This window comes from Physeter macrocephalus, chromosome 4, assembly GCF_002837175.3.
Source record: "Physeter macrocephalus isolate SW-GA chromosome 4, ASM283717v5, whole genome shotgun sequence".
In the NCBI taxonomy this organism is placed as follows: Eukaryota; Metazoa; Chordata; class Mammalia; order Artiodactyla; family Physeteridae; genus Physeter; species Physeter macrocephalus.
In genome coordinates, this window is record NC_041217.1 from 60,535,047 (window position 1) to 60,558,446 (window position 23,400).

The 23,400-nt window shown below is 45.0% G+C and overlaps 2 protein-coding genes across 12 annotated transcripts in view; one reads left to right on the plus strand and one right to left on the minus strand.

Moving 5' to 3' along the window:
- Positions 1–10,925, plus strand: part of DCAF6 (DDB1 and CUL4 associated factor 6) — a 170,259-nt gene extending 159,334 nt beyond the window's left edge. For all 7 annotated transcript variants that reach the window (XM_024116668.3, XM_024116670.2, XM_024116672.3 and 4 more), the window contains 4 exons: positions 535–691; positions 1,327–1,415; positions 3,335–3,440; positions 10,464–10,925. In XM_024116668.3, coding sequence (XP_023972436.1) covers positions 535–691; positions 1,327–1,415; positions 3,335–3,440; positions 10,464–10,528 — 417 coding nt within the window. In that variant the 3' untranslated portion in view covers positions 10,529–10,925. The remainder of the gene's footprint in view (positions 1–534; positions 692–1,326; positions 1,416–3,334; positions 3,441–10,463) is intronic.
- A 7,578-nt stretch (positions 10,926–18,503) lies between these two features.
- GPR161 (G protein-coupled receptor 161) overlaps positions 18,504–23,400 on the minus strand; it is a 70,762-nt gene continuing 65,865 nt past the window's right edge. For 2 of the 5 annotated variants that reach the window (XM_028488681.2, XM_028488684.2), the window contains exons 5-7: positions 22,559–22,678; positions 20,750–20,866; positions 18,504–18,846 (exon numbers count right to left, since the gene is read on the minus strand). In XM_028488681.2, coding sequence (XP_028344482.1) covers positions 18,581–18,846; positions 20,750–20,866; positions 22,559–22,678 — 503 coding nt within the window. In that variant the 3' untranslated portion in view covers positions 18,504–18,580. Of the gene's footprint in view, positions 18,847–20,749; positions 20,867–21,772; positions 21,883–22,558; positions 22,679–23,400 lie in introns of all 5 variants that reach the window. The other 3 variants (XM_028488685.2, XM_028488682.2, XM_028488683.1) reach the window with 3 other exon arrangements.

Sequence of the window (23,400 nt, forward strand, 5' to 3'; positions counted from 1 at the left end):
GCTTCATAAAAGTAAATATTTATATCTTTCCTTCTTGATTGTGAGAGCTTCTAATAGCTAATAAAAAGATTGGTACTTTCTGTTTTTTGGCATAAAGCAAGATACAGGAGGGAACAATTCATTTTTTTCTATGAATTGTTTTTATTATCTTGTAAAAGCGACAATGGAACCGTTTTTGGAAAGTTCAATAACATATATATATATGTTTCCATTATACTGTTCAAAACGCAGAAATCCCATTCATTCATTTAGCAGTTATTAACTCAGCACCTACTGTGTGCCAAGTACTGTTTCAGGCACTATAAATATAGCATTGAACAAAGCAAATCCCTATCTTCATGAGGGACTTTTCATTACTTACTACCACTTTATCCCTGCTGATAAATTTCTATCATGATTTCAATATACTAGAAGACAAAGGCTCTCTTCAATTTTTTATTTTCTGAGCCAATTAATTGTTTTAACTTGAGAATAGAATAAATCTTTTTTAATAACTTTGAATTCTCTTATCATTTCCTTTTTTTTAACCCTTAGATAAAAGAAGCCAATTTCTGGGGTGCTAACTTTGTAATGAGTGGTTCTGACTGTGGCCATATCTTCATCTGGGATCGTCACACTGCTGAGCATTTAATGCTTCTGGAAGCTGATAATCACGTGGTAAACTGCCTGCAGCCACACCCGTTTGACCCAAGTAAGATGACCTTTTATAAGGCAAGGTCTAGAAATCATTAGTATGATTAATCAGCTTCAACTTTTTTCTAGTTGTTAATATAAAAATAATCCAAATTATCCTAGTAGGCAGCCACTAGGGTCAAGTATTGCCATTTGGGGTTTAAAACAAAAAACACTTATAACCTGCTTTTGGCAGAAAATATGGGGAAATAGGTTAAAGAATTTATTATAGTCCTAAGAATTCTTCTAAGTTTTGTCAGCTGTAAGAGGTTTGGCTGATTGAACTTTTCACTACTTAACCAAATTGAACCTCCAAGCCTTTTAGTCTTCACATGTCTGAATTAATTTACCAGAACAAAGGAGCATTGGCTTGTTCTTGCCTTCCATTTGAAATTGCCCGTGTTTCTCATAAAAGAGCAGTTAATAAGAAAAAAATTTGAGTGATTTCAAGATGGTCTTAAAATTGTGTTCTAGAGTAACGTTTAGGAAATCTTCAAAATAATATTCTCAGTTAACAATTAAAGGTATCAGTACAATTTCCATTCTAACTCAATTTTGCTGAACATATACAAACATGCATATATACATTATAAATTTACATGAATTAATGGCATATTTCTAAGCTTTATATTAATGTGAACATTTTATTTCTAGTTCTAGCCTCATCTGGCATAGATTATGACATAAAGATCTGGTCACCCCTAGAAGAGTCAAGGATTTTTAACCGAAAACTTGCTGATGAAGTAAGATTTTTATTATACTTATTATAGAACATATGTCACTTTGTTCCTGAACTGCTGTTTTAAGAAGAATCAAAGCATCTCATTTTGTTATTAGTTGGTAACATAAAACAAGTTAATTCATTTAGTGAGGTCAAATTTTAAGAAAAAGAAAAGTCAAGAATAAAACATGCCCACAATACTAGAGAGGTAAAAATTGGAATATTATTTGGATAAGTAGAATATTGATTATTGGTAGTAACAGATATAGTATATTGTAGTTTAAGAAAAATAGGTTGACTATTTGTGCTTATTGCAATGAAGAATCATTAAAAAAAACACTATGTCCTTTTAAGAAAATAGTTTTACTGTAGCTGTTCTCTATAATCATAGCCAAATAGGTAGCAGAACAAACGATTGGAGACTCTTTTCCTTTATGATTATATTTTAAGATTTCCTCAGCTTCTGAAGCTACTGTTACATCACTAGTTTTCAAACTGAATTCTCTGAAGCTCTAGTTTCTTTTACAGCATTGGAAGCAGGAAGATGGATGATATGAAAGCTAAACTCTGGGCATTTCCTTCCCAACTGCAACGAGGGTTTTCATTTTTGGGTTTCCATATAAGATTTCTTATGAAAATAAGGATCCATTGCATTAATCAGCTACTAATTGTTGAACTTCTGTGAGGAGGGGAGTGCAACTAAAGTTGATACTACCCCCTCTTAAAACAATAATATAAGAGTTCATTGCTAAAAATATTAATGAATCGGAAAACTAGTTCTCTAGACCAAGGTTGACGGTTCACAGTGAAATTCCCACGTATACTTTTACTCATTTTAATAGACATATATACAACACTTGGTGTATGTCAGGCACAGTGCTGAATTTAAAAAGATAAACCCTTCCTTCAGAACTTAAAGACTAGTGGAAAAAACAGACATAAACAGCTAGAATATAGTGTGCTCAGTGTCAGATGTACGCATAGTGTTTTGGAAGCCCGGAGAAAGGAACAGCCGTGCTTGCAAATGGAATAGATGAGATGGGAAGGTCTTCACAGAGGAAATAAGAATTGGACTGAGTTTACTAGGCATACAAGGATCAAAGGAACATTTGAGACAGAAGGATCAGTGTGTTTCAAGTTACTGTAAGGTAAATGAACCACCAGTGTGCTGAAACCTAGAGGACACATACGAAAGCAGCTCAGTTGGACTAAAAAGCTAGGTTGGGGCATGGTTGTAAAGGGCCCTGTCGGGCACCCTGATGAGTTGAAAAAGTACTGTAATATCATTGGGGGACTGCTGATCAGATTAGCATCTTTTTCTTCCTCTCCTGCTTTCCTTTCTTTCTTCCTATTTTTCCTTTGCCATGAACTTTGTTTTTCCTCTTTCCTTTGCCTGTGATTATACATTAGCTCCCTACATGTTCATGGATGTTCATTTAGTCCAATTCTTGGTTCTTAAGACACAATTCATTGGTAACTCTTATCCAAAGGTTTATTTTTCAAGATTACTTTGCTTCAGTCAAGGTAACATTTTTCTTGAGGGACCCAAGTGACCCAGGGATAATAATTTAACGCTACTCTGTCACTAAAAGCATTAGTTCTACTAGATGGGAAAATAATAAGCTGACACAAAGTAGACTGCTCTGGAAAACAAATTATAAGTAAAAATAAATTGAATTCTTGGATGTTTTAAGTAGCCTCAAGGTTTGACCTTTGTCTTTCTGCCAGTTGAAAGAGTAGTGTTCTCTGATCTTACTCTGTCGAATGCAAGTTAAAGTAATTATTTGGCACTGAGTAGCCTTAAGGTGGAAATATAGACATATATAGATATATATGAAGAATGAAATAATTCCTGCTAATTTTTTACTGTTCTCCTAATCTCTAAGGAAAAGGTACAGTTACCCTGTGATCTTTGACATGGTTATTTAACTTGCCTCATAGGTTATAACTCGAAATGAACTCATGCTGGAAGAGACTAGAAATACCATTACAGTTCCAGCCTCTTTCATGTTGAGGATGTTGGCTTCACTGAATCATATTCGAGCTGGTAAGAACTGTCAGTGTACTATTAAAATCATTATTATATTTGAAAAACATTCTTATTTAAGATCTACTTTAAAGGGATTTATTTTAAAAAAAAAAAAGGGACTTCCCTGGTGGTCCATTGGTTAGGACTCCGAGCTTCCACTGCAGGGGGCATGGGTTCGATTGGTTGGGGAACTAAGATCCCGCATGCCATGCGGCACAGCCAATAAAGTGAAGTGAAGTGAAGTAAAATAAAAGTAAAAAGTAAAATGTAAAGTAAAAATTTCCTTAAATTACAAAATCAAGGAAGGCAGCTTAACTTTTTTTTTTTTTTTAACACAAGAGAAGTTTATTTCTTGCTGACATTAAGTCCTTTCAGAGGGAACAGGTGCATGGAAGGCAGCTTAACTTTTGAACGAGGAGTTCTATGAATTCTTGATCTTAGTACAGTAATTTATATCCCCATGAGCCAACTTTATTGAAAAGTGTCAAAGTGAAAAGATGAAGTCACTTGAAAACTTTTATCAGCTGTGCTTTTCTTCTCAGAGTGGAAGATCATACCATAAACCTTAAGATAAGTTATAGTAAGTACCCTTTAATGGTAGGTTTGGTCAAAATCAGTCACAGCCCAGACAAAAATAAATGTAACGTGTTATTACAGAGGTTGAAACAGATAGCTCAGTATGTTATTTTTCAGTATTTTTTTGTTTTAGATGATAAACTGTGAGGTTCAATGCCACAGATACAAAATTGTGTATATTACAACTAATATTCAAGAAGGAATGGAATAACCTGTGTTAATAACAGTAGAAAATAACCAGTATCCATTATAAAGTGTTTATCACTCTTCACTGATATCACAAATTTCTTCATATGTTGAGTATTATTTAATAATAACAACCACCACCATTTATGGAATACCTGTAATGTATCAGGCAATATACCAGTCATTTCACAAATTTATCCTCAGTTAGCTCCAACCCTTTACAAAGTAGATTATTTGTAATAACTCACCCCAGGTCACATAACTGATAAATGGTAAAGCCTGAATTTGAAACTAGCTTCCAAGCACTTACTCCCCTTTTACCTACAAATTTCACTTTCGGGAACACGTTCAAGTCATGAATAAGACATGCAGTCCTCTGGATGACCTGATCTCAAACTGCTTTTCTAGTGCATTCTTTCCTTCTCTATCCACTCCATCCACTCTGGCCCTCTCTGAATTTTGGGGTACATCAAACTCTTTCCCACCTCAGAGATCTTTATAATCATGATGTCCCCTCCCATCCTCACTCTTTGTTAGGATAACTTCCATTTCAGACCTTCAGGTCTATATAAGCAGTAGATTATATATTACTTTCTCAGAAGGTGGGGAAGGGAGAGCTAAGTATTCCAGGCAAAATAAAGAGTATGTAGCATTTGTCTAAGTCCTGGAGGAGAGAGACTGTAGTACATCTGAAGAATTCAAAGAAGCCCCTTATGTCTGTAATTAAAAGAGCTGGAGAGAAAATAACCCCCAAATTGTAAATATTAACTATTACAAGGAAAGAGTGAAAATTTCAAATAGTCAAAACAAAAAATAAACCTAAAATGTAAACAGAAAATGTTTGTAGTCCAACAAAATATTATTGTAGTACTTCTAATCACTGTAACATCTTTTGATCTATTTTCTTCAATAACAATCAGTAACCTTTAAAATTCACTTGGATTTCAGATTTGAGGAGGCAGCATTTTATAGAACAAGAAAAACATTTGCTGATTATGACAACTAAAATTTGCTTGTTCTTATGAAGAGTTCATCTGGTGAATGGTTCTTCCTGAGTTTTCCTATAGGAAACTAATTCTCCTTTCCTTTGTGCAAGAATCTATTTTATTTTTTCTAATAAATTTATTTATTTATTTATTTTTGGCTGGATTGGGTCTTCATCACAGTGCGTGGGCTTCCCATCGCGGTGGCTTCTCTTTGTTGGCTTGCAGACTCTATAGAGTGCAGGCTCAGTAGTTGCGGCACACGGGCTTAGTTGCTCCTCGGCATGTGGGATCTTCCCGGACCAGGGCTCGAACCCGTGTCCCCTGCATTGGCAGGCGGATTCCTAATCACTGAGCCACCAGGGAAGTCCAAGAATCTATTTTAAATAGGTGCTAATGTGTCAGTGGTTTGTTAACTAATAGTTATTACCATCCTTCTTTGATTTTAAAATTAGATGTTTTATAATATAAAGGTTCCCTTTCTTCTATTTCTTTTTGTCAGCAATCAAGGTTTAGTCAACTTAACTCACCCTCTTGTTTCTCTTAGGTAAAAGACTAGATAGTAAAAGGTACCCAAGAGTTTGTATTTCTGCTGCTTTTATCCTTAAGATGTCTAGTTATTTGATGAGTCAACTACTCCTTTCCTCTCCTTCTCTTCATTGTCCTGTATTCCAAGTACAATAATGTCTGTGTATTCAAGGAGAGTTAGTAATAGACTTTGATCATGGAAGCACAATCTAGCCACAGAATACTTCAGCCTTCCATTACTCCACAAGGCTTCCTGGGAAATCAGCTCCTTCCTGCTTAAGCTGTGATTTTTAATGAAGAGTGCACTTTAAATCCCCTTTCTAAAACTACAAATACCTGGTTCCTATCCATTAAAGATTCTCATTCATTTCATCTGAATAGGGTTTGAGCTTCTGCAAAAGCAACCAAAATTATTCTCATGAATGCTGTACTAAAGACTTTTAGTCTAGGCAACTTCTTGAGAGAGAAAGGCAGTTCTGAGATTCCTAGAAGTTTTGACAGGCTTTGGAGAGATGGTGTGTGAACCATTCTACTCTTTTCTAAAATAGGTTAGAATCTGATCAATTTACTCCCCTCTTTAAAATTCTCCTGTGCCTCCTCATGCTCTTAGGATAGAGTCCAAATATGTTAACATGATTTATAAAACCCTGAAGCATCCCTTCATACCTCTGGACCTTGGCACGTGTACATCTAGATAGCCATAGTGTCCTCCACAATGGATCTACAGAGTGTAACATCATATTGAGCTCACAGGCACTTACCCAGTCATACACAGATTCACTCCATCAATTATGGTAGCTTTACTCCAGAATATAATCCATATTCATCTACCTTGGTCTCCCTGCTTCTGCTCTCGCCTTCATACAATCTGATTTCCACAGCACAGAGAGAGCTTTTTAAAACATGGGTCAGGGACTTCCCTGGTGGCGCAGTGGTTAAGAATCTGCCTGCCGGTGCAGGGGACATGGGTTCGGTCCCTGATCCGGGAAGATCCCACATGCCGCGGAGCAACTAAGCCTGTGCGCCACAACTACTGAGCCTGCACTCTAGAGCCCGCGAGCCACAACTACTGAAGCCCACACGCCCTAGAGCCCACACGCTGCAACTGCTGAGCCCACCTGCTGCAGCTACCGAAGCCCGCAAGCCTAGAGCCCGTGCTCCGCAACAAGAAGCCACCGCAATGAGAAACCCACTCACCACAACTAGAGAAAGCCCGCACACAGCAACGAAGACCCAACACAGCCAAAAATAAAAAATAAAACGTGGGTCAGTAAACTTTTTCTTTAAACGGCCAGATAGTAAATAGGCTTTGTGGGCCATGTGGTTTCTCTTTCAGCTACTCATTTCTGACATTGTGGTGCAAAAGCAGCCATAGATAATATGTAGATCAAGGGCATGGCTCTGCTTTAATAAACCTTTATTTACAGAAATAGGCTGTGGGAGGATTTGCCCAGGGGCCATAGTTTGCTGACCCACTTTTTAGATTCTTTTTTTTTTTTTTTTTTATATATATAACTTTTTAAAATTTGTTTATTTATTTATGGCTGTGTTGGGTCTTCGTTTCTGTGCGAGGGCTTTCTCCAGTTGTGGCAAGCGGGGGCCACTCTTCATTGCAGTGCACGGGCCTCTCCTGTTGCGGAGCACAGGCTCCAGACGCGCAGGCTCAGCAATTGTGGCTCACGGGCCCAGTCGCTCCGTGGCACGTGGGATCTTCCCAGACCAGGGCTCGAACCCGTGTCCCCTGCATTAGCAGGCAGACTTTCAACTACTGCGCCACCAGGGAAGCCCCATGACCCACTTTTAAAATATAAATTAGGTTATGTCACCCTTGCTTAAAATTCTCAGGGACACCCCAGCTGCTCTTAAAATAAAACCCAGACTTCATACGCTGATCTACATGACCTAGACCTGCCAGCCACCGAGTCGACACATGCCAGTTTTCTCCTCGCCCACTACATTTCAGCCATAAATGGCTACTTTCCTCCTCCTCAGATTCATCAAGCTTGTTAGCATATTTAGGACCTTTTCACTGGCTGTTTCCTCTGCCTTTTAGGCAACTTCGTCCCCCAACTTCACTAATAATTGAACATACAATTGAGGTCTCAGCTCCAGTGTTACCTCCTTAGAAAAGTCTTCCCTAGTCGCCCAGTGTGAAGTTGTTTCATGTGCCTTCTCACACCCTCCTTCTCATTCAGTCATTCTCTGGTCATTGCCTATTTCATCAAGTACTTATTCTAACTTCATTTCTTTATTTTTGTCTTGTTACACAGATTAAAGGAGAAAAATACATTTCTTATTTTCTGTTTTTCTTCTCTAGAAAGTGAGCTCATTAAGACCAGAGACCTAGTTTGTCTTAGTCACAGCTGGATAGCTAGCTTCTAGAACAGTGCCTAGCATATAATAGTGTTTCGTGAATGAATGGGTGAACGAATGAATGAACTTCTAGTATCAAATCTTTAGCTAACGATGAGTCTCGTATTGACTCTGTTTTGTTGGAACACAGGTTTCCTTGGGGTATTTTTTTCATATCTCCCTTGTCCCCTCCCCACACCCCCAGCAAACTTAATATCTCTTCATATCTTTTCCGATCAAAAATAATTTCTTGAAGAAATATTTCTAACAGAGAATTACAGGAACCTTTCCACAAATGTAAACCTTATTTACAGGAGCAATTTGGTGTTGTCAGCTTTTGAAAACAGTGGATATAGAAGTGATTATTTCTAGTTTTCATTTAAAAGAACACAGTGTTCTCAGATCTCCATGGTCTGTAATTGCCAACCAGAGATTTGTGAGTGTTGAACTGCTTAGCAGTTTTACTACCGCAGTAGCACTTTGTGGACAAAAAGATTTAATTTAATTTATTCTTAGAAATTGGGTTTATATTCTGAGAGACATGACTCGACAGCAGTTAAGTGAGAAGGATTTGAGACACGAACAACTGTTCTGCCCTCTTCCTCATTCCACAAGCCACTGTCAGTTTCTGTGTGACCTATATGAGAGACTCTGTGGGCCCTCACTCGACTTCTTATTGCTTGCTTTGGACTCTGCAGAATTCTAATGTCTGCTGTAAACTTTGAAGGCTGTGACATTTCCTCCTTCCCCTCCATTTCCCCATCTTCATTCGTAAGTGTGACAACCAAAAAGAATTTGGGTCACGCTACACATTTTGAAATAGGCTGATAGTGCTTCCTTGTGTTCCACTAATATGACAGAATAGGTTTGTTGAATATAGTCAGTTGTATCCTATTCATGATACTCTAGGTAAGCAGAATAGCAACTTCATGGTTTTTTCTCTCATGAAAGTATATCACACAATAAAAAGAGTGTAATCTCTTTTATACTAACATCCCTTAGTTATTAGCCTTTTATTGATCAGAAAGTCTTCCACTGCGTTTAGATTCCTTAGTGGCCTGTGAAGGTCTGTCATCATCTTATTTTGTTCATTTATTTTACAAATGTGTATTGAACACTTATTATATAATAACTAAAATTTGTATAATTCAGGTTACAAATCATACACACATATGTTATCTCATTAGTTTGACGTTGAAATGGAGTTGGCGTAGAGGGGATTTAATCTAATTCACTTGGACAATTAAACATACAATCCCTTCTGTATACTGGTGTTGTTGACTTAGAATCCAGTGGGAGTGTTTAAGCCTCTGTAGATAATAAAATCTCAGGATTCAGTTTTCTCTTGGTGTTGACAGTGGGACTGAACTGTTTCCCCTGTGTCTAACCCTTTTTTCCCCCAGCTTACCCTGGAGAAATCTTTCTGTGATAGAAAGGGTTGCATCCTAGTGGGGGTAGTTATTCGGTACTAATGCCTTCTTTACATACCCTAATGTAATACATCTTATCTTAGTAAAACTTATGTTCATTTATTTGATAAACCTTCATTGAACCTCTTGTACCAGACCCTTAGGACATAAAAGAAGTAACTGCCACCCTCCCAGGAGCTCACAGTCTAGTCTGTAAGAAGATAGGCAAACAAACTATTACTGTAATTATTATATGATACATATAAAATATTCTGGAATGTGAAGGAAGGAGTTGATAATTCTACAGGTTGGGTATTTGGAAAAAGTCTGGGGAAAGTTTCACACAGGGAATAATAGTTGTATCGAGATGAGTAAGCAGAACCATTATAGCTGAAGAACTGGGTGAAGGTGTCCCAAGCAGAGGAACAGCAAGTGTAAATCATGGAACTTGAGAGGACATACCGTGCTCACTCTCTGGGTTGTAATTGTACACTCCCTTGAGTGTTGAGTCTAGATAAGCTCCTTGAGGACAGAGACTGTGACTGTTTTGGTCACCATTGTATCCTGGAACATAGCAGATATTTAAGAAATATTTTCATAAACAAATACACAGATCCTCAAGAATGATCACCAAATTCTCTCGCACAGCTTGCCTCTCACTCCCCTTGGTGACACCTGATACACCTCCTAGGGCTCCCAGACTCCCAGGAACACAGTTTGAAATCATTGCAGTAGACCACAGTAGATCAAGATCTTTAGGGTTTTTTCTTTGTCCTTTTTATATCTTTGGAATTACATGAATATTCAAAGTTGAGAGTCCTGTGTTTCCTTTACTCTTTGTCTCTAGAGGCAAAAATAACTTTTCTACACACAGCTGTGAACTGATTTTTACATGATGATGTTCTGAATTATATACATTTTAATCAGTTTTAAATAAAAGGCACTGAAAATTATTTTAATTGTAATAGTAAAGGTATTTCTTTTTGTCTCATATCTGTGTTTTCCAGACCGGCTGGAGAGTGACAGATCAGAAGGCTCCGGTCAGGAGAATGAAAATGAGGATGAGGAGTAACCAGCTCTTACTGGCAAGCACTTAGGTGTTCTGAAATTTGTATACGACATTTCTATTTTTCCTTTACAGAGCTTTAGTGCAATTTTAAGGTCGTGGTTTTTTGGAGTTTTTCCCTTTTCAGGGGATAACCTAACATTGGTTTGGAATGATTGTGTGCATGAATTTGGGAGTGTGTGTAAAACAAAACTAGCGAAATGTTTTAAAAACTTTTTGCCATGTATGAGGAGTGCTAGAAAATGCAAAGTGCAATATTTTCCCTAACCTTCAAATGTGGGAGCTTGGATCAATGTTGAAGAGTAATTTTCATTATAGTGAAAATGTTGGTCAAATAAATTTCTACACTTGCCATTTGCATGTTTGTTGCTTTCTAATTAAAGAAGTTGGTTGTTTTAAGATATCCTGACTTTGACTATTTAATGCCTTGATACCTTGACCCACATTTTCCAGATCTTTTCTTGTAACATCATAAGATTGTCTTTCTCTGTTCTTTTTAGATTAAATAACCTTTTCTGTTTTGACTTCCATGTGACAGAATCACATAGAAGAGCTTTTTTTCATTTCTCCTTCCAAAGCACTTTATCTCCACCCCCAATCACCATCTCTCATGATTAGTGGTCCCTCATTACCTGAGTACAGGGGTTAGGCTACGAGCAATCCCAGAGCATCGTGGGTACTCACACACCATATTAGCACAAGCCAGTTCTGAGAGCTCCGGCTTCTGGCCTTCCTTTCTCCAACTTCCAGATTTCAGCTGAAAGTGCTGACCATCCAGTCTTCTAATCCCTGGTCTTCCTGCTCCCTGGTGTCCACTTCACTCGACTTACGCCACCTACACCCAGGTCTGTGTCTTACAGGCTACGACTTGAAGCTGCTCCTGCAGACCTAGCCCTCAGCCACCCTCTCTCCTGTGTCTCCTCAACTGTCATGCCGCTCGCCTTCGTCGGGCCACGGACAGACTCACAGGCAAAGCGTCCCTCTTCCATGTGGAGACCAGGGATGCCTCCTCTCTGGAAGACGGCTGCAAGCCCAAGGACACCTGCTGCTGAGAGAAGACAGACTGGCTTTCTGGATAGAGGAAAAATAACGCTAGTTGGCTTGGTAACTTCAGCTGGACTTCAACATCTAGCTCTTAGCCTGGGCAGGGCGCATATGTCTCCATATTAGGAGTATGCTAAACGGTCAAAGGGAAAGAAAGGAGTTCGTTAGAAGTTTAGCCAAACAGGGCAAATGCATGATTTCCAAAAAGTGCCAGGTTTCAGTTTCTGGTACCCAAATAGTTACGTGATCTGCTCAAGCCATGTGACTTCTTTGGGCTTCTGTTTCCTCCTCCCTCAGATAGAGGTAGTCATATTTGCACCACCTATGTCCCAGGGGCTGTGTGAGGACCCCATGAGAGGTTGAAGGGTTTACAGAATAACTGAAAAGACTACTGCGGCGCATCATATGACACTACGTAATATGACGGTAAGAGAGATTATGCCATAGAGAAGTGCTGGAAAACCGACAGCCAGACTGGAGTACTCAGTGGGGTCAAGGCTAACTCTGGCAGGAAGAGCAACAGGAGAAAATCAATGGCGTTTGTTCACTCTGGCCCAGGATGTTGATAGTGGAGGAGGCTGGGCAGGTGGGAGTGGGGGGATTCTGAACTGTTTGCTCAGTTTTGCTGGGAACCTAAAACTGATCTAAAACTGTTTTTTTTTTTAAACCCAAACATTACAAAGTGGTATGTGTCCAAGGAATCAGGCCCCCTACTTTTAGCGATTTCGTAGTTTTGGTGTTGTATGTTATAAAGGAGCAGGGCAGGCCAGACAAGCAGTCAGGGAGGCAGCTAGGAGAGAAGACATTCTACAGAGGCAGAGTTCATGAGTCCTGGCCGCTTCCATGATCCGGTGTTTGTTGCAGGGGAGACACTGGACCCCAGGGCTCACTTACCCACTTAGAAAAGGAATGCGGCTTTAGTGGTGGCAGGTGTAGGGTCAGGCAGAGGTGGTGGGCTCTGTGCCTTGAGGCTGTTCCAAGTCTCTGATAATCTACCACCCGCCCTTTGACTTTGGTTATGGGACGGACATATCGAGAGACAGCACTGCTACTCATTAACCCTCCTTTAGAACTCTGGGTTAACAGTGTTTGTTTGTTGTCTCTTTCTTGGTCACTTCCAGGCCACTTAACAATATCCCATGAAGCTAATTGTCTTGCGGGAATTTATGAAAAACACATGGATGGATGTACCCAGGTGACTGGCATGGATTGTGGAACAACAGTTGGCCCCTTCCTGCTCAGTCTCCTTCCTCTTTTTAGCCCATGGGAAGGGAGGCTGGAGACAGAGACATGTCTGTGGAAAACAGGGGTGGGGGTAAAGGGGGAGACACCCAAAAAAGTCCACAGTCCACAAGCTCAAGCACAAGTTCACAATTTGCACAGCTATACACAGACCAAAAACCAGATACTTAATCAGGTAAACAAAACTATTCTAAGTACACTTTTACTTTCTGATAAATATTGGTTTATAATAATCCTAAGCTTTTTTTAATCTTAAAAATAAGCATCCAAAAACTTCAAGTGAACTATATTTTAGGATCAGCTTGTCTTTATCTTGAAGGTTGGTTTTTAACCACCTTTGCATCCAGGGGTCCATTACCAGAACACAGCATAGGGCTCTGTCCCTTAAGCATGTCCACATCACTGACTGACAGACCTATTTCCAGCCAGACAGGCTCTTTCCCCTGCACTCTCAGTGTGGCGCCGCCTGCCCGGGTCTGTGATCCTCCCTATAGGACTGTCTTTTCCTTTGGGAGGGTCAGACTCACCAATGATTAGTGGTACTTCAAAATGGTGGCGTCAAAAGGAAAAACAGAAGTGGCTTTTAATTCTTAAGCTGTTAATACTGCTCAGGAAAACGCTTTCTGAGGGAAATGAACACAGCTTTGCGTACTCTGTTTTCCTAAAAATAACAGCAGAACTGCGCTCCTGGTAATCTTACGCAGATTTGAGTTTGTGCTTTGAATTCTTTCCAGTGAATCCAATCACATTAGGCCTGCAGTTTTTTATATATAGGTCTGGCAAGCAGATATTCCAGTCTCCCAAACTCCTTGGTTTACAATAGTCCTACCTACCCAGTAAAGCCCTACTGGCCTTCTAATAATGATGACTGTTAACTATCCCTCATCCTCCTCGAGCTGCAAAGCTGGCTCTTTCCTTCTCTCAGTCACATGGCCAAGACCTGGCGTTTCAGCCCCGACCCTGGCTTAATCCCCTTTGAGACCTTGGACAATTCCCTTCACCTCCCTAGGCCTCCTTGGATTCTGCGTGCGCCCCTCCCCAACCCAGAAGGACGGTCCGGCTCTGCCCCCTCTTGTCACATACGACTGTGCTCACAGCCGTTTTCCTTTGCTTCAGGGTGAAAAATGTGATTTCCCTTCACTCTCCCACGGAATTCACCTGGGGTTCTGTGTATACTGTGGGTGGCAGCATGGACTCCTGCCCCTGCGCTGCCTCTTCCCTCAGGGGCTCGGAGAGTCAGAGAGTCTGAACCCAAGATCCAAGGCCAAGCAGTCACTGTCACTGCAGGATGGGGCTGCCCTGAGACTCCAGGTCACATCTCAGGAAGAGCATCCCTTCTGGGCTGTAAGGGAGCTCAAAGCTGAGCTTGTGCTTTGATTCCAGATGCCACACCAGCCTGGGGTTCTACCATCTCCGATAGCCATTAACAGAAAAGCTCAGTTTCGCTCCTTCAGATCTCCTGAATCCCAAGTGCCACTTAGCCTTTACCCCCTCCTCTCTATCGTCTTCTCCTTTCTCACCACATCCCTTCATGCTGTACAGCAGACGTGACGATTCCTACGGCAACAACCTTCAACACCTCTTATCTAGGATAACAGTTATCTTTTTAAGATTCTCACTTGTCACCGAGAGCCCTGTAAAACAAGAATAATACACCCACCTGCAGAGTGGAGAAGAAATAGCAGTGGTTCAGCATCAACTATGCCCCAGGTACTGTGCTGGATGCTCTAATCCACATAATCAGAGGCCCCCCTGGATTCCGTGTCCCCACATAGAAACAATACAAAGTTCATTTTATAGATGAGGAAACTGCAATACAGAAAGATTGAATAATTAGCCCAAGGACACCTTACTAAGAAGCGGCAGTGTGGAATCCGAACCCAGAACGTCCCCTACCAAAGCCTGCACTATCCCCACTATATCATATTTGCAGTGAGATAAGGCATTTGGAAGTGCCCAACTAATGCCTAGCACATGACAGGCACTCAAATGTCTTAACAGGTCAGGCACACTGTAGGCACTCATTATGTGCTAGTTCCCTGCCTCATCCTTTTGTAGCCACATCACCTCCACAGTTCCTTCCAGACGGGAGATGGCTGGGGCTCAAGGCTGAACCCTTGTCGTTGAGTATATCCTGTGGTCCATCCGTAGACCTGTCTCTAATCTGCAAGTATTTCAGGGACCCACTATCAGGATAGAGAAAATGCTCATCATCTAGTTAAATCTGAACAGGCCAGTAAAGTCTCTCACTGTATCAAAGCACTTTTCCTCCCTCTCCTGTCCACCCCAAACTACCTTGGCCTATTGCCAACACTGGAGTTAGTCTTGCCCGTTCACTCAGAGACTACACAGCAGCTCCTTAAATGAGAATCAAAGAACATTGGCACCAGATGGCCCTTGTCTTACGTTCCTCAACCCCGTTTCTACACCAGTGATTTGCTTAAGATCACACAGCTAATCACTGGCAGTACCTGCAACCCCGAATGGGGTCACACTTGTAAGCAAGCTAGCTGGGTGGTCCTTTAAAGGCCGAGGACTGCAGTGGAGACCAGGAGCTCAGAGTTAAGTGCTCTAAGCCAAAAGCAAACAAGCTTTCAGCTTTATCCTTAGCTCTTCCCGGTGGGGAACTTCCAGCGGCATCACAGCCACACTGCTGCCACCTAGTGTCGAAGGCCCTGAACTCCTGTCTTGGTGCGTCTGGCCTGGGAAAAGGCTAGGGATTGAGCTGTGTGCTCGGTGGCGTGGGACTCCAGTGCCTTCTGGGTCACACTAGCCCCCAAACCTGGTATCTGGGGAATAGCACTGGGGGGGGGACCTGGTCAAGTGGCAATCTCTATGAAAGAAGCAGAGATGGGCAACAGTCCTAAACGTGGTCCTGTCAAAACCAGAAGATGCAGGTCTGAGGTCTTTGTGAACAAGTGGCCAAGTGTCCCACCTGCCACTGTCCACATGGCCCCCTCAGGAAGGCCTCAGGCTGCTAACGCTGCACAGCAGAATAAAGCTAACGGGCCTGGGTTCAGCGGGGGAAGTTGGGGTTCTGACCTTCCGCACTAAGGACAGGGGTCCTCAGAAATGCTCTCAGAAACCTCAGCGTGTGTGGGGATTATGTCCTCGCCCTCTCCCCCATCCACCTCCTTTTACTCTCCTTTCTCTCTCTCAGGCTGAATCAAGGAAAATCTGAATTTATGAATATGCAAATATAGGGTTCCAGCTGCCAGACATCCTCCAAGGCTTGGCTCAAACAGTCACCTCCTACATGCTGCTACCCCTAACTCCTTCTAATTGGAAATATTCACCTCCCTCTGGAGCCCACAGTTCTTTCCATAATCATTAATTGACTGCAATTTATTAGCCTCAGTCTCTCCCAGGTCTCTCCCTATATTAGAGTGAAAACGCTTTAGTGTGACTACTCACAGAGCCTAGCTGGGTGCCTTGCACACGCTGGATGTGCAGTGTCTGGTAGATGAATAAATAAATGGACCTCAGTAGAAAAGAGGAAACGCACAGAATGCTTTCAGGAAGTGCAGTATTGCTAGATTGGCTTAGATTAAATCCTAGTGTACCTGAGCTAATCTGGGATCAGCCAGTGAGGACTTGGGGTGGGGGTGGGGGGTGCCTCAGGACTCTCTCCCTAGAGCCCAGCTAAGTACAGTCCAGGGGAAGCACTCTCCAGCCCCTGGGTTGCAAGTCACTTTGCGGCACTCAAAATGCCCTAAGGGGTGGGGGAGGGGTGGCATCCTAGGCATTCCAACCTAGAGGTAAAGGTCCCTGCCCTGTTCCACCTTGGTGCGTACTAGAAGCTCAGGAGTATGGTCCCTTTAGCAACTAGACAAGGACAAGTGCTAGGAAAAAATACATGCAGAGAACATAAAATGCCCTCAGGTTTAGGAATGCCAGCCAGTAGTGAGAGCAGAGTCTGACTGATCTGCACATCTCATCAGCAGAACCCAAGCCTGAAACCATCTTCTGCCCCTTCCCACTCCCATCCAGAATGCGGACCAGTGGCTGGCACCCGGCCGACCCACAGGAGGTGCTGATGAGTTTGCTCACCGTGAAGGTAGCGGCCCCCAGGTCTCAGGAAGTCTTCTGTAAATTGCAGACCAGGGGACCAGCCAACCACTGGGTCTCTGCCACACAGCAAAGAGACACTGCCTCACTGAGAGCTAGCTAGACCCCAATGGAACGCCACAAAAGTGATTCCCTTTCTGGGATGGCTGCCTCATAGCAGATGCAGGTAGAGCTCCTCAGAATCTACCCTCCGCTGACCACCAGGAATTCTGAAGGCGGGGAAAGGCCTGCACTTGGCTGACCTAATCACCCAAGCTGAAGGGCAGGCACAGGTGGTTCAAGTCACCACAGCCACCGCTCCAAGCCCACACATTCCACTGCCATCCCAACTCCAAGGGAGAGAGATCTAACATACAAGTCACAATACGTGGCCCACTTCCGCCTCTGAGGAGGTGCCCTCTGCCCCCATTTATGTGTCTTGCCGGCTGGCATCCTGTCAGAACTGTGCTCTAGACACATCGGATCAGCCCACATACCCGGGCTTGCGGTGCTTCACATGCCCATTAGAAGCCACACTCAAAAGCTGTGCAAATGTTGGTCCATGGGTCACTTTTTTTTTTTTTTTCCGAACTTACAAATTCAGAGAACATCAAAGATCAGAGTTAGAAATTATCCTGGCCACCATTCAATCCAACTTCTCACTCCCTTATCTTATTTTCCAGATGGCCTAGAGGTGACACGGAGTCCCAGTGACATGAGGAAGGTACGGCAGAGCTGGGCCGGCACACAGGTTGCTGACGCCAGGTCCAGCGTTTCTTCAAGTCTGTCTTGTCTTACACTGCTCAGGGCGGGGAAACAGTAGCTGCTGCCTACGGGAGTGTTCCCTGGAGGCCCGCTAATCGAAACAGTCCATCAAACATCACAAGCAGAGTCTATTCCATGAGGTTTTCCTATGTGAAGGGGATTCCCTCCAACGGTAACGGTATCTCTAGTTCCCAGCAGCGCTTGGCCCCATGGCCCGTTCAGGCTCAGTAAGATCGTGGTTTTATCCTAACCAAACGGATTTTTTTGTTTTTTGTTTTTAATTCTAGAAATGAAACATCTGGTATCTGCTCCTTCCTCCTGTGTCTTTTACAGTGGTTTCTCCCTTCTTATGAAATAGCAAAGACTCAGTCACTAGGGAGGCGGCCCCGTCCTCAGCCACAGCAGCCCCAGGCCTGTTGCGTCGGCCAAGCGGCCTGGGAGCTGTCCCTACTAGCACCAGCAGGTGGCGCCACCAGAGGCGAGGTCATAACCAGGACCCCAGGGCGCAGTACCTGGATCTGGGGAGCTCAGCTCCTGGGCTCTCCTCTGGGGACCATTTAGTGTAAAACTGACGGCCCCGCAGGGTCCACATCAACCACGCAGAAGAAGCGCCATCCTCCAAAGGGCACTAGGAAGGGCTCGCCTCCTGAGGCCTCTGGGACAGTGTGTGGCTGGGCCCCCAGGGCACAGCTTGTGCAGAGGAGGAAGTGACCCACGCGCCGTGTGGTCTCTAGTTCCCCTCTACGGCCCACCTCCCACAAAGTCTCAGCCACACCTCCGTCGGCTTTGCTTTGTGCTCTAGATGCCTCTGGTCCCATCGCTGGGACCTCAAGGAAGCCCACGTGTGGTCTCACAGAGACACGGAAGTCACTTACAGACATTGTTTTCAGTGTTTTTTCTGATGGCTGCACACCAGTGTTGCTCCCGGGCCCCGGCACAGATGGTAACGGGCATCCACCCTCACGTCTGCTCCGCAGCTAAAACATTCCCCTCTTCGATGCTCTGCAGCTGCAGCCTCTGACTCGCAAGAGTTCTGCTGCCTCGGCGGCTCCCAAAGCCAACCCCGGGGACGGTCCGTGCTGCAAGCAAGACCCCAGGCAAAGCCTCCTCCCCAAATAAGTTGACTTTGGCTTCAGCCTCTATGGCTTTGGCCAAGCTGGCTGCGTAACTGTCCAAGGACTTGTGCACTTCGGCTTTCACGTGAAGAATAGGGTTCTTGGCAGCTTCTGAGAGAGAAGGCAGAAAAAAGGTTATTAGCGAGGGACCAGGACCATGGCTATCCCGGGATGGGCCTGCTCTTGCTTCACTGCCCCCGGGAGGGGAAGCAAACTGAGGTTAAGGGTGTGGGTTCTGGAGTCACAGTCCGTAAGGTGACAATCCTTGACTCCCCTACTTACTATCTGGGAAATCTTAGAAGTAATTTAATCTAATGTCAGTTACCCCATCTGTAAAGAGAAGATCATGGCACACCCCTTACGTCATCGGGTTCCCATGATAATTAGACAGCTCTTCCTAAGGTGCTTTAGCCAAGGTCTGGCTCATAGAAAAGGCTTGATAAATACTTTCTATTAAGGACATTCAAATTTTTACATCTTTGAAAGAGTTCTCTGGTCGGCTCTAAACTTCCACAAACCTGAATGTGGTCTCCATCCTCTCCACCCTCGCTCAGAGATTCCCCAAAGCCATGGAGAACCTCAGGACTGGAAGGACATTAAAGGTTCGGGTGCCCCTTCCCCCAGGATTAGGACTCCTGACACCTAAAGTGCACAGGAGGGAGGGAGGGAGGGAGCCCTTCAATTTCACATCCATGGCCTTATGACTATTAACCTCACTGCCTGTTTCTCTCCTGACATTTTGGGAGGAACGGCGTATCCCCTAGACCTCACGTTGTCTGCAGTAGGCAACTTCCACCCCACGCCCCAGGAGGGAAAGAGGGGAGGACCTCTGCCCTGCTACTCACTCCCGGGAGGACTGATATGATCTTACACACGTGCCTGCTCCCTGCCCTTCCCTGTGCAGAGAAGGCGCCTTTGGAACTGCCATCCCCCAACATGTAGGCTGGATGGGGCAGGCTTGGCCCTATGCGGGCTGGGTGGACTGCGGAGGGCTTCAATCCATTTTTTTTTAACACGGGAGTAACATATTATAAAGCCCATGAAGGTACTAATCCAAGCTCTGTTCTTGAATCCACTTTACCCATAAAGCAGACGAGTTGATATCTGCCTCCTTGACGTCCATGACCACCCCCCCATTCATCTGGAATCAGGGAGGGGGTGGTAGAAGAGATAGGACAAATTATGAACCTAAAACTCTGACCCGGCCCATATTTACTTTGGTACTCAGCATTTCTGAAGAATTTATATCTTAAAGTCCCTGGACTTTTCCACCACATCCACATCCGGCCATGTCAGTGGCTGTCCTCACCACTGGGTGGGATTCAGAAGAAAAGAGATTCTTTTCTCTTTTCTGTGGGCAGCCTGGATGGCTCCTTTGTCACTCTTCTAATCAGCCTATCTGGATGGGAAACTAGACCCCAAGTTCCAGAGGCACCAAGAGTGCTGGGGGTTGAATTCAGAACAACTGGAGCAGAAAAACGTAGGGACTGGATTATAGCAGAACTCATTCCTCTCACAGGACCCCAGCGCCCCCATCAGCTTCAGAGGCAACAGGCCAATCAAGATGGCGGCCTTTGCCTCCAGTGAAGTTGGCGCACTTATTGGGCAATTACTTCCATTTTCCACATGAGGAAGCTGAGGCTCAAAGAGGGCAGTTTCAGATTCATAACCACACATCATCCATAAAGGAAAGAAACCATGGAGGGCTCAGAAACTGTTGTATCCAGTCGGGCAACTTCCTGAGGGAGGAGGTGGGAATTGTGTGTGTGTGTGTGTGTGTGTGTGTGTGTGTCTGTCTGTCTGTCTGTCTACGTAGGCTACTGCTTGCCCAGCCTTAGATGCTGCTTGCTCCAAGAGCTGGAAGCCTAAGGACTCACGTGAGACTGGCAGGGTCAGGAGTGACATGGGGCTCGGCAAAAGGTGGGAGCCCTGGTGTGCTGGGGATGGGAGCAGGCTGAGCCAAAGAACTTTCCTTTCCCCTGTTTCCCTGAAGCCATCAGTCACAGAAACCAACCTTTGATTTGTTCCACTTCATCTTCGAACGTCACTGAGCTCCTCCTCTTGGGTGGGCAAATGTGGGAGGGAGGGTTGTCATCAGACGTGAAGTCTTCGAGCAGCATGACATCCGTTCCTAAAACCAAGGGCAGATTGTGCGCCTACAACAGGCAACACCAAGTCTTTCTCGCCACCTTTCTCGCCCTCGCTCACACCCCTTGCATCCCTCTCTCCCCTTTCATTTATTCAAACCCACAGTCAGGTGCAGCCAAGTGCCCCGCAGCATCTGCTCAGGACACACACTGTCTCTCGTCCCATTTCAGGGAGTTTGCAGCCAGCCACTGGGGCTGCTTCAGACACACCCAAAATACAGCAGCGTTATCCAGATGGACGGGTTACCTGCCACAGCGAGCGGACTCGCAAGTGACGAGTCTGCCAGACCTGGAATGGGGAAGGGCAGTCGGGCTGAGCGGAGGAGGGGGCCCTATTAAGGGGGCTTTGTGTTCAGAGTGATTCTTCTTACGGTTTGAATTTCTATCATTCTAGTTAAAGTATGCTGTGAATAAACATTTCAAACCCGAACATGTAAAGTTCTTCGGGGGCCAAAAAGGGATTGAGAAATATGACCCCCCAAAAGTGGGGAAAAGGCAGAAAGGAAGGAAGTCCCATGAGAGAGAGCTGGGCAGGCGGACAGGCAGGGGCGGGGCGGGGGGTCCAGGGTGGGGAAGGGCAGGAGGGCTGAGCAGGACCCGGACCCCACACCGGGGCAGGTGCTGGGACTAGTCTTGTTCTGTCTTAGCCTCCAGCTATCAGTCCTTCAAGGCCTTGGTGCTCAGGAAATTAGGAAGAAAGGGGAGCTGGGAGCTCCTCATATGGTTTTGCAGAACAACCTGAAAAGGCGTGTTCCTCTAGCGGACTTCACAACATGGTGGTTAAGCACACAGCTTCCCAAATCGGACAGATCTAGGATCACAGGCAGGATATTTAGTCCCTCAGCATCCTTCCATGTCTACAAAAAAATGGGGATCATAATTCTCTCTACCTCATAGAGTTGTTGGGAGGACTTTGAGTTGAGACGTGTGAAGAGGTGACACATTGCCTGGCGCACAACAGGTGCCTCATCAATGGAAGTCATCACTCGTGAGGACATGGCTAATAAACAGCGGGGCTGAAGCTCACCCTCCGGTCTGTGTGACCCCAAAGCCCATGCTCTTTCTTCTGCCTACAACAGGGGTCCCCAACCCCCGGGCAGCGGATCGGTACCGGGCCGCGGCCTGTTAGGAACCGGGCCGCACAGCAGGAGGTGGGTGGCGGGCGCGCGAGCGAAGCTTCACCTGCGGCTCCCCCATCGCTGGCATCGCTGCCTGAACCACGCCCTCCCCCGTCCGTGGAAAAATTGTCTTCCACGAAACCGGTCCCTGGTGCCCAAAAGGTTGGGGGCCGCTGGGCCTACGACACTGTCCCCTTCCTCCTCTTTGCCTGGTCACCTCCTATTCACTCTTCAGGTTTTAACATCACTTCCTCAGAGACGCTTTTCTAACACCGCCCTCCCCCCCGACAAGTTCTCCCCAAAAGGGGGCACATACAACTCCGTTACGTGTCCTCACGGCACTCGGCTTCCCCTTCCATAGCTCTCATCACCCTTATAACCCTCATTAAAAGCAGAATTATTGAGGTATAATTCGCATCCCACACAATTCACCCATTGAAAGCACATGGGATGGCCGTCTTTCCCACTAGACGGAAAGCCCCATGAGGGCAGTTTACCACTACATCTCCAGAACCTAGCGCAGTGCCTGCTCAAAGCAAGGGCTTGGCAAGTAAATACCTGTTAAATGAATGAATGTCACTCTGCCTCTGGATTCCTGCTGGTTGTCTGAGAAGAGGGAGAGAGCCCGAGGAGAGACAGAGACCCTCCTGTCCTTCAAGTCACAGGAGGGACTCGGGCCTACAAGGGAGGGTGTTACCAGTGGTTCAACCCTCCGGGCTGCCAGTGGGAGAACATCCTCAGGGAATGTTCTGCCTGCGGGGAAATGCTCCACGACAGGAGGCCTGGTGTGGGTCCCTGCCCACGGTCCCTCCCCCCAGAATTCTGGGACACAGGCTCAGGCCAAGAAACACAGGTCAAGGCAGAGAGGAGTTTTCCAAAGGTCCCGGGAGGGGAGATGGAGGGGCAGGGAGGGAAATGCCCACAGACAGCCTGCTGTCGAGGTCTAGGATTTAGCACCCTCCCTTCACGCCCAGAACACGGAGAGACGGCAGCCCCGGGAAGGGGTGCTTCGTCAGCTCCATGAATGACTGACGTAGGGACACCGACGGCCTCTGCCCACGAGCCTCTCATCCAGTCATGAGCTGGCAAGCACGGGGTGTGGCACTTGGGTCCCCAGAGCAGCCGGCAGCAGACTGTGACATCACAGAGCCTGCCGCTGGGGGGAGGAGTCCTGGGCCTGCACCATCCCCTGGGCAGCAGCTACAGGGAGGGTCTGGAGAATGCTGGTGGAGATGTGTTTCTCTGGGGAGACCGAGTTCCCCACAGGCAGGTCGCAGGGCATCTCATGATGGTGACAAGGTATCCGACCTGGTTGGAACTGCCCTTGATAAGAGGGGTGGCTGCCCCAGCTCACAAATGGAGAAACTCGAAGGTTTAGAAAGAGATTGAGCAGCTTGTCT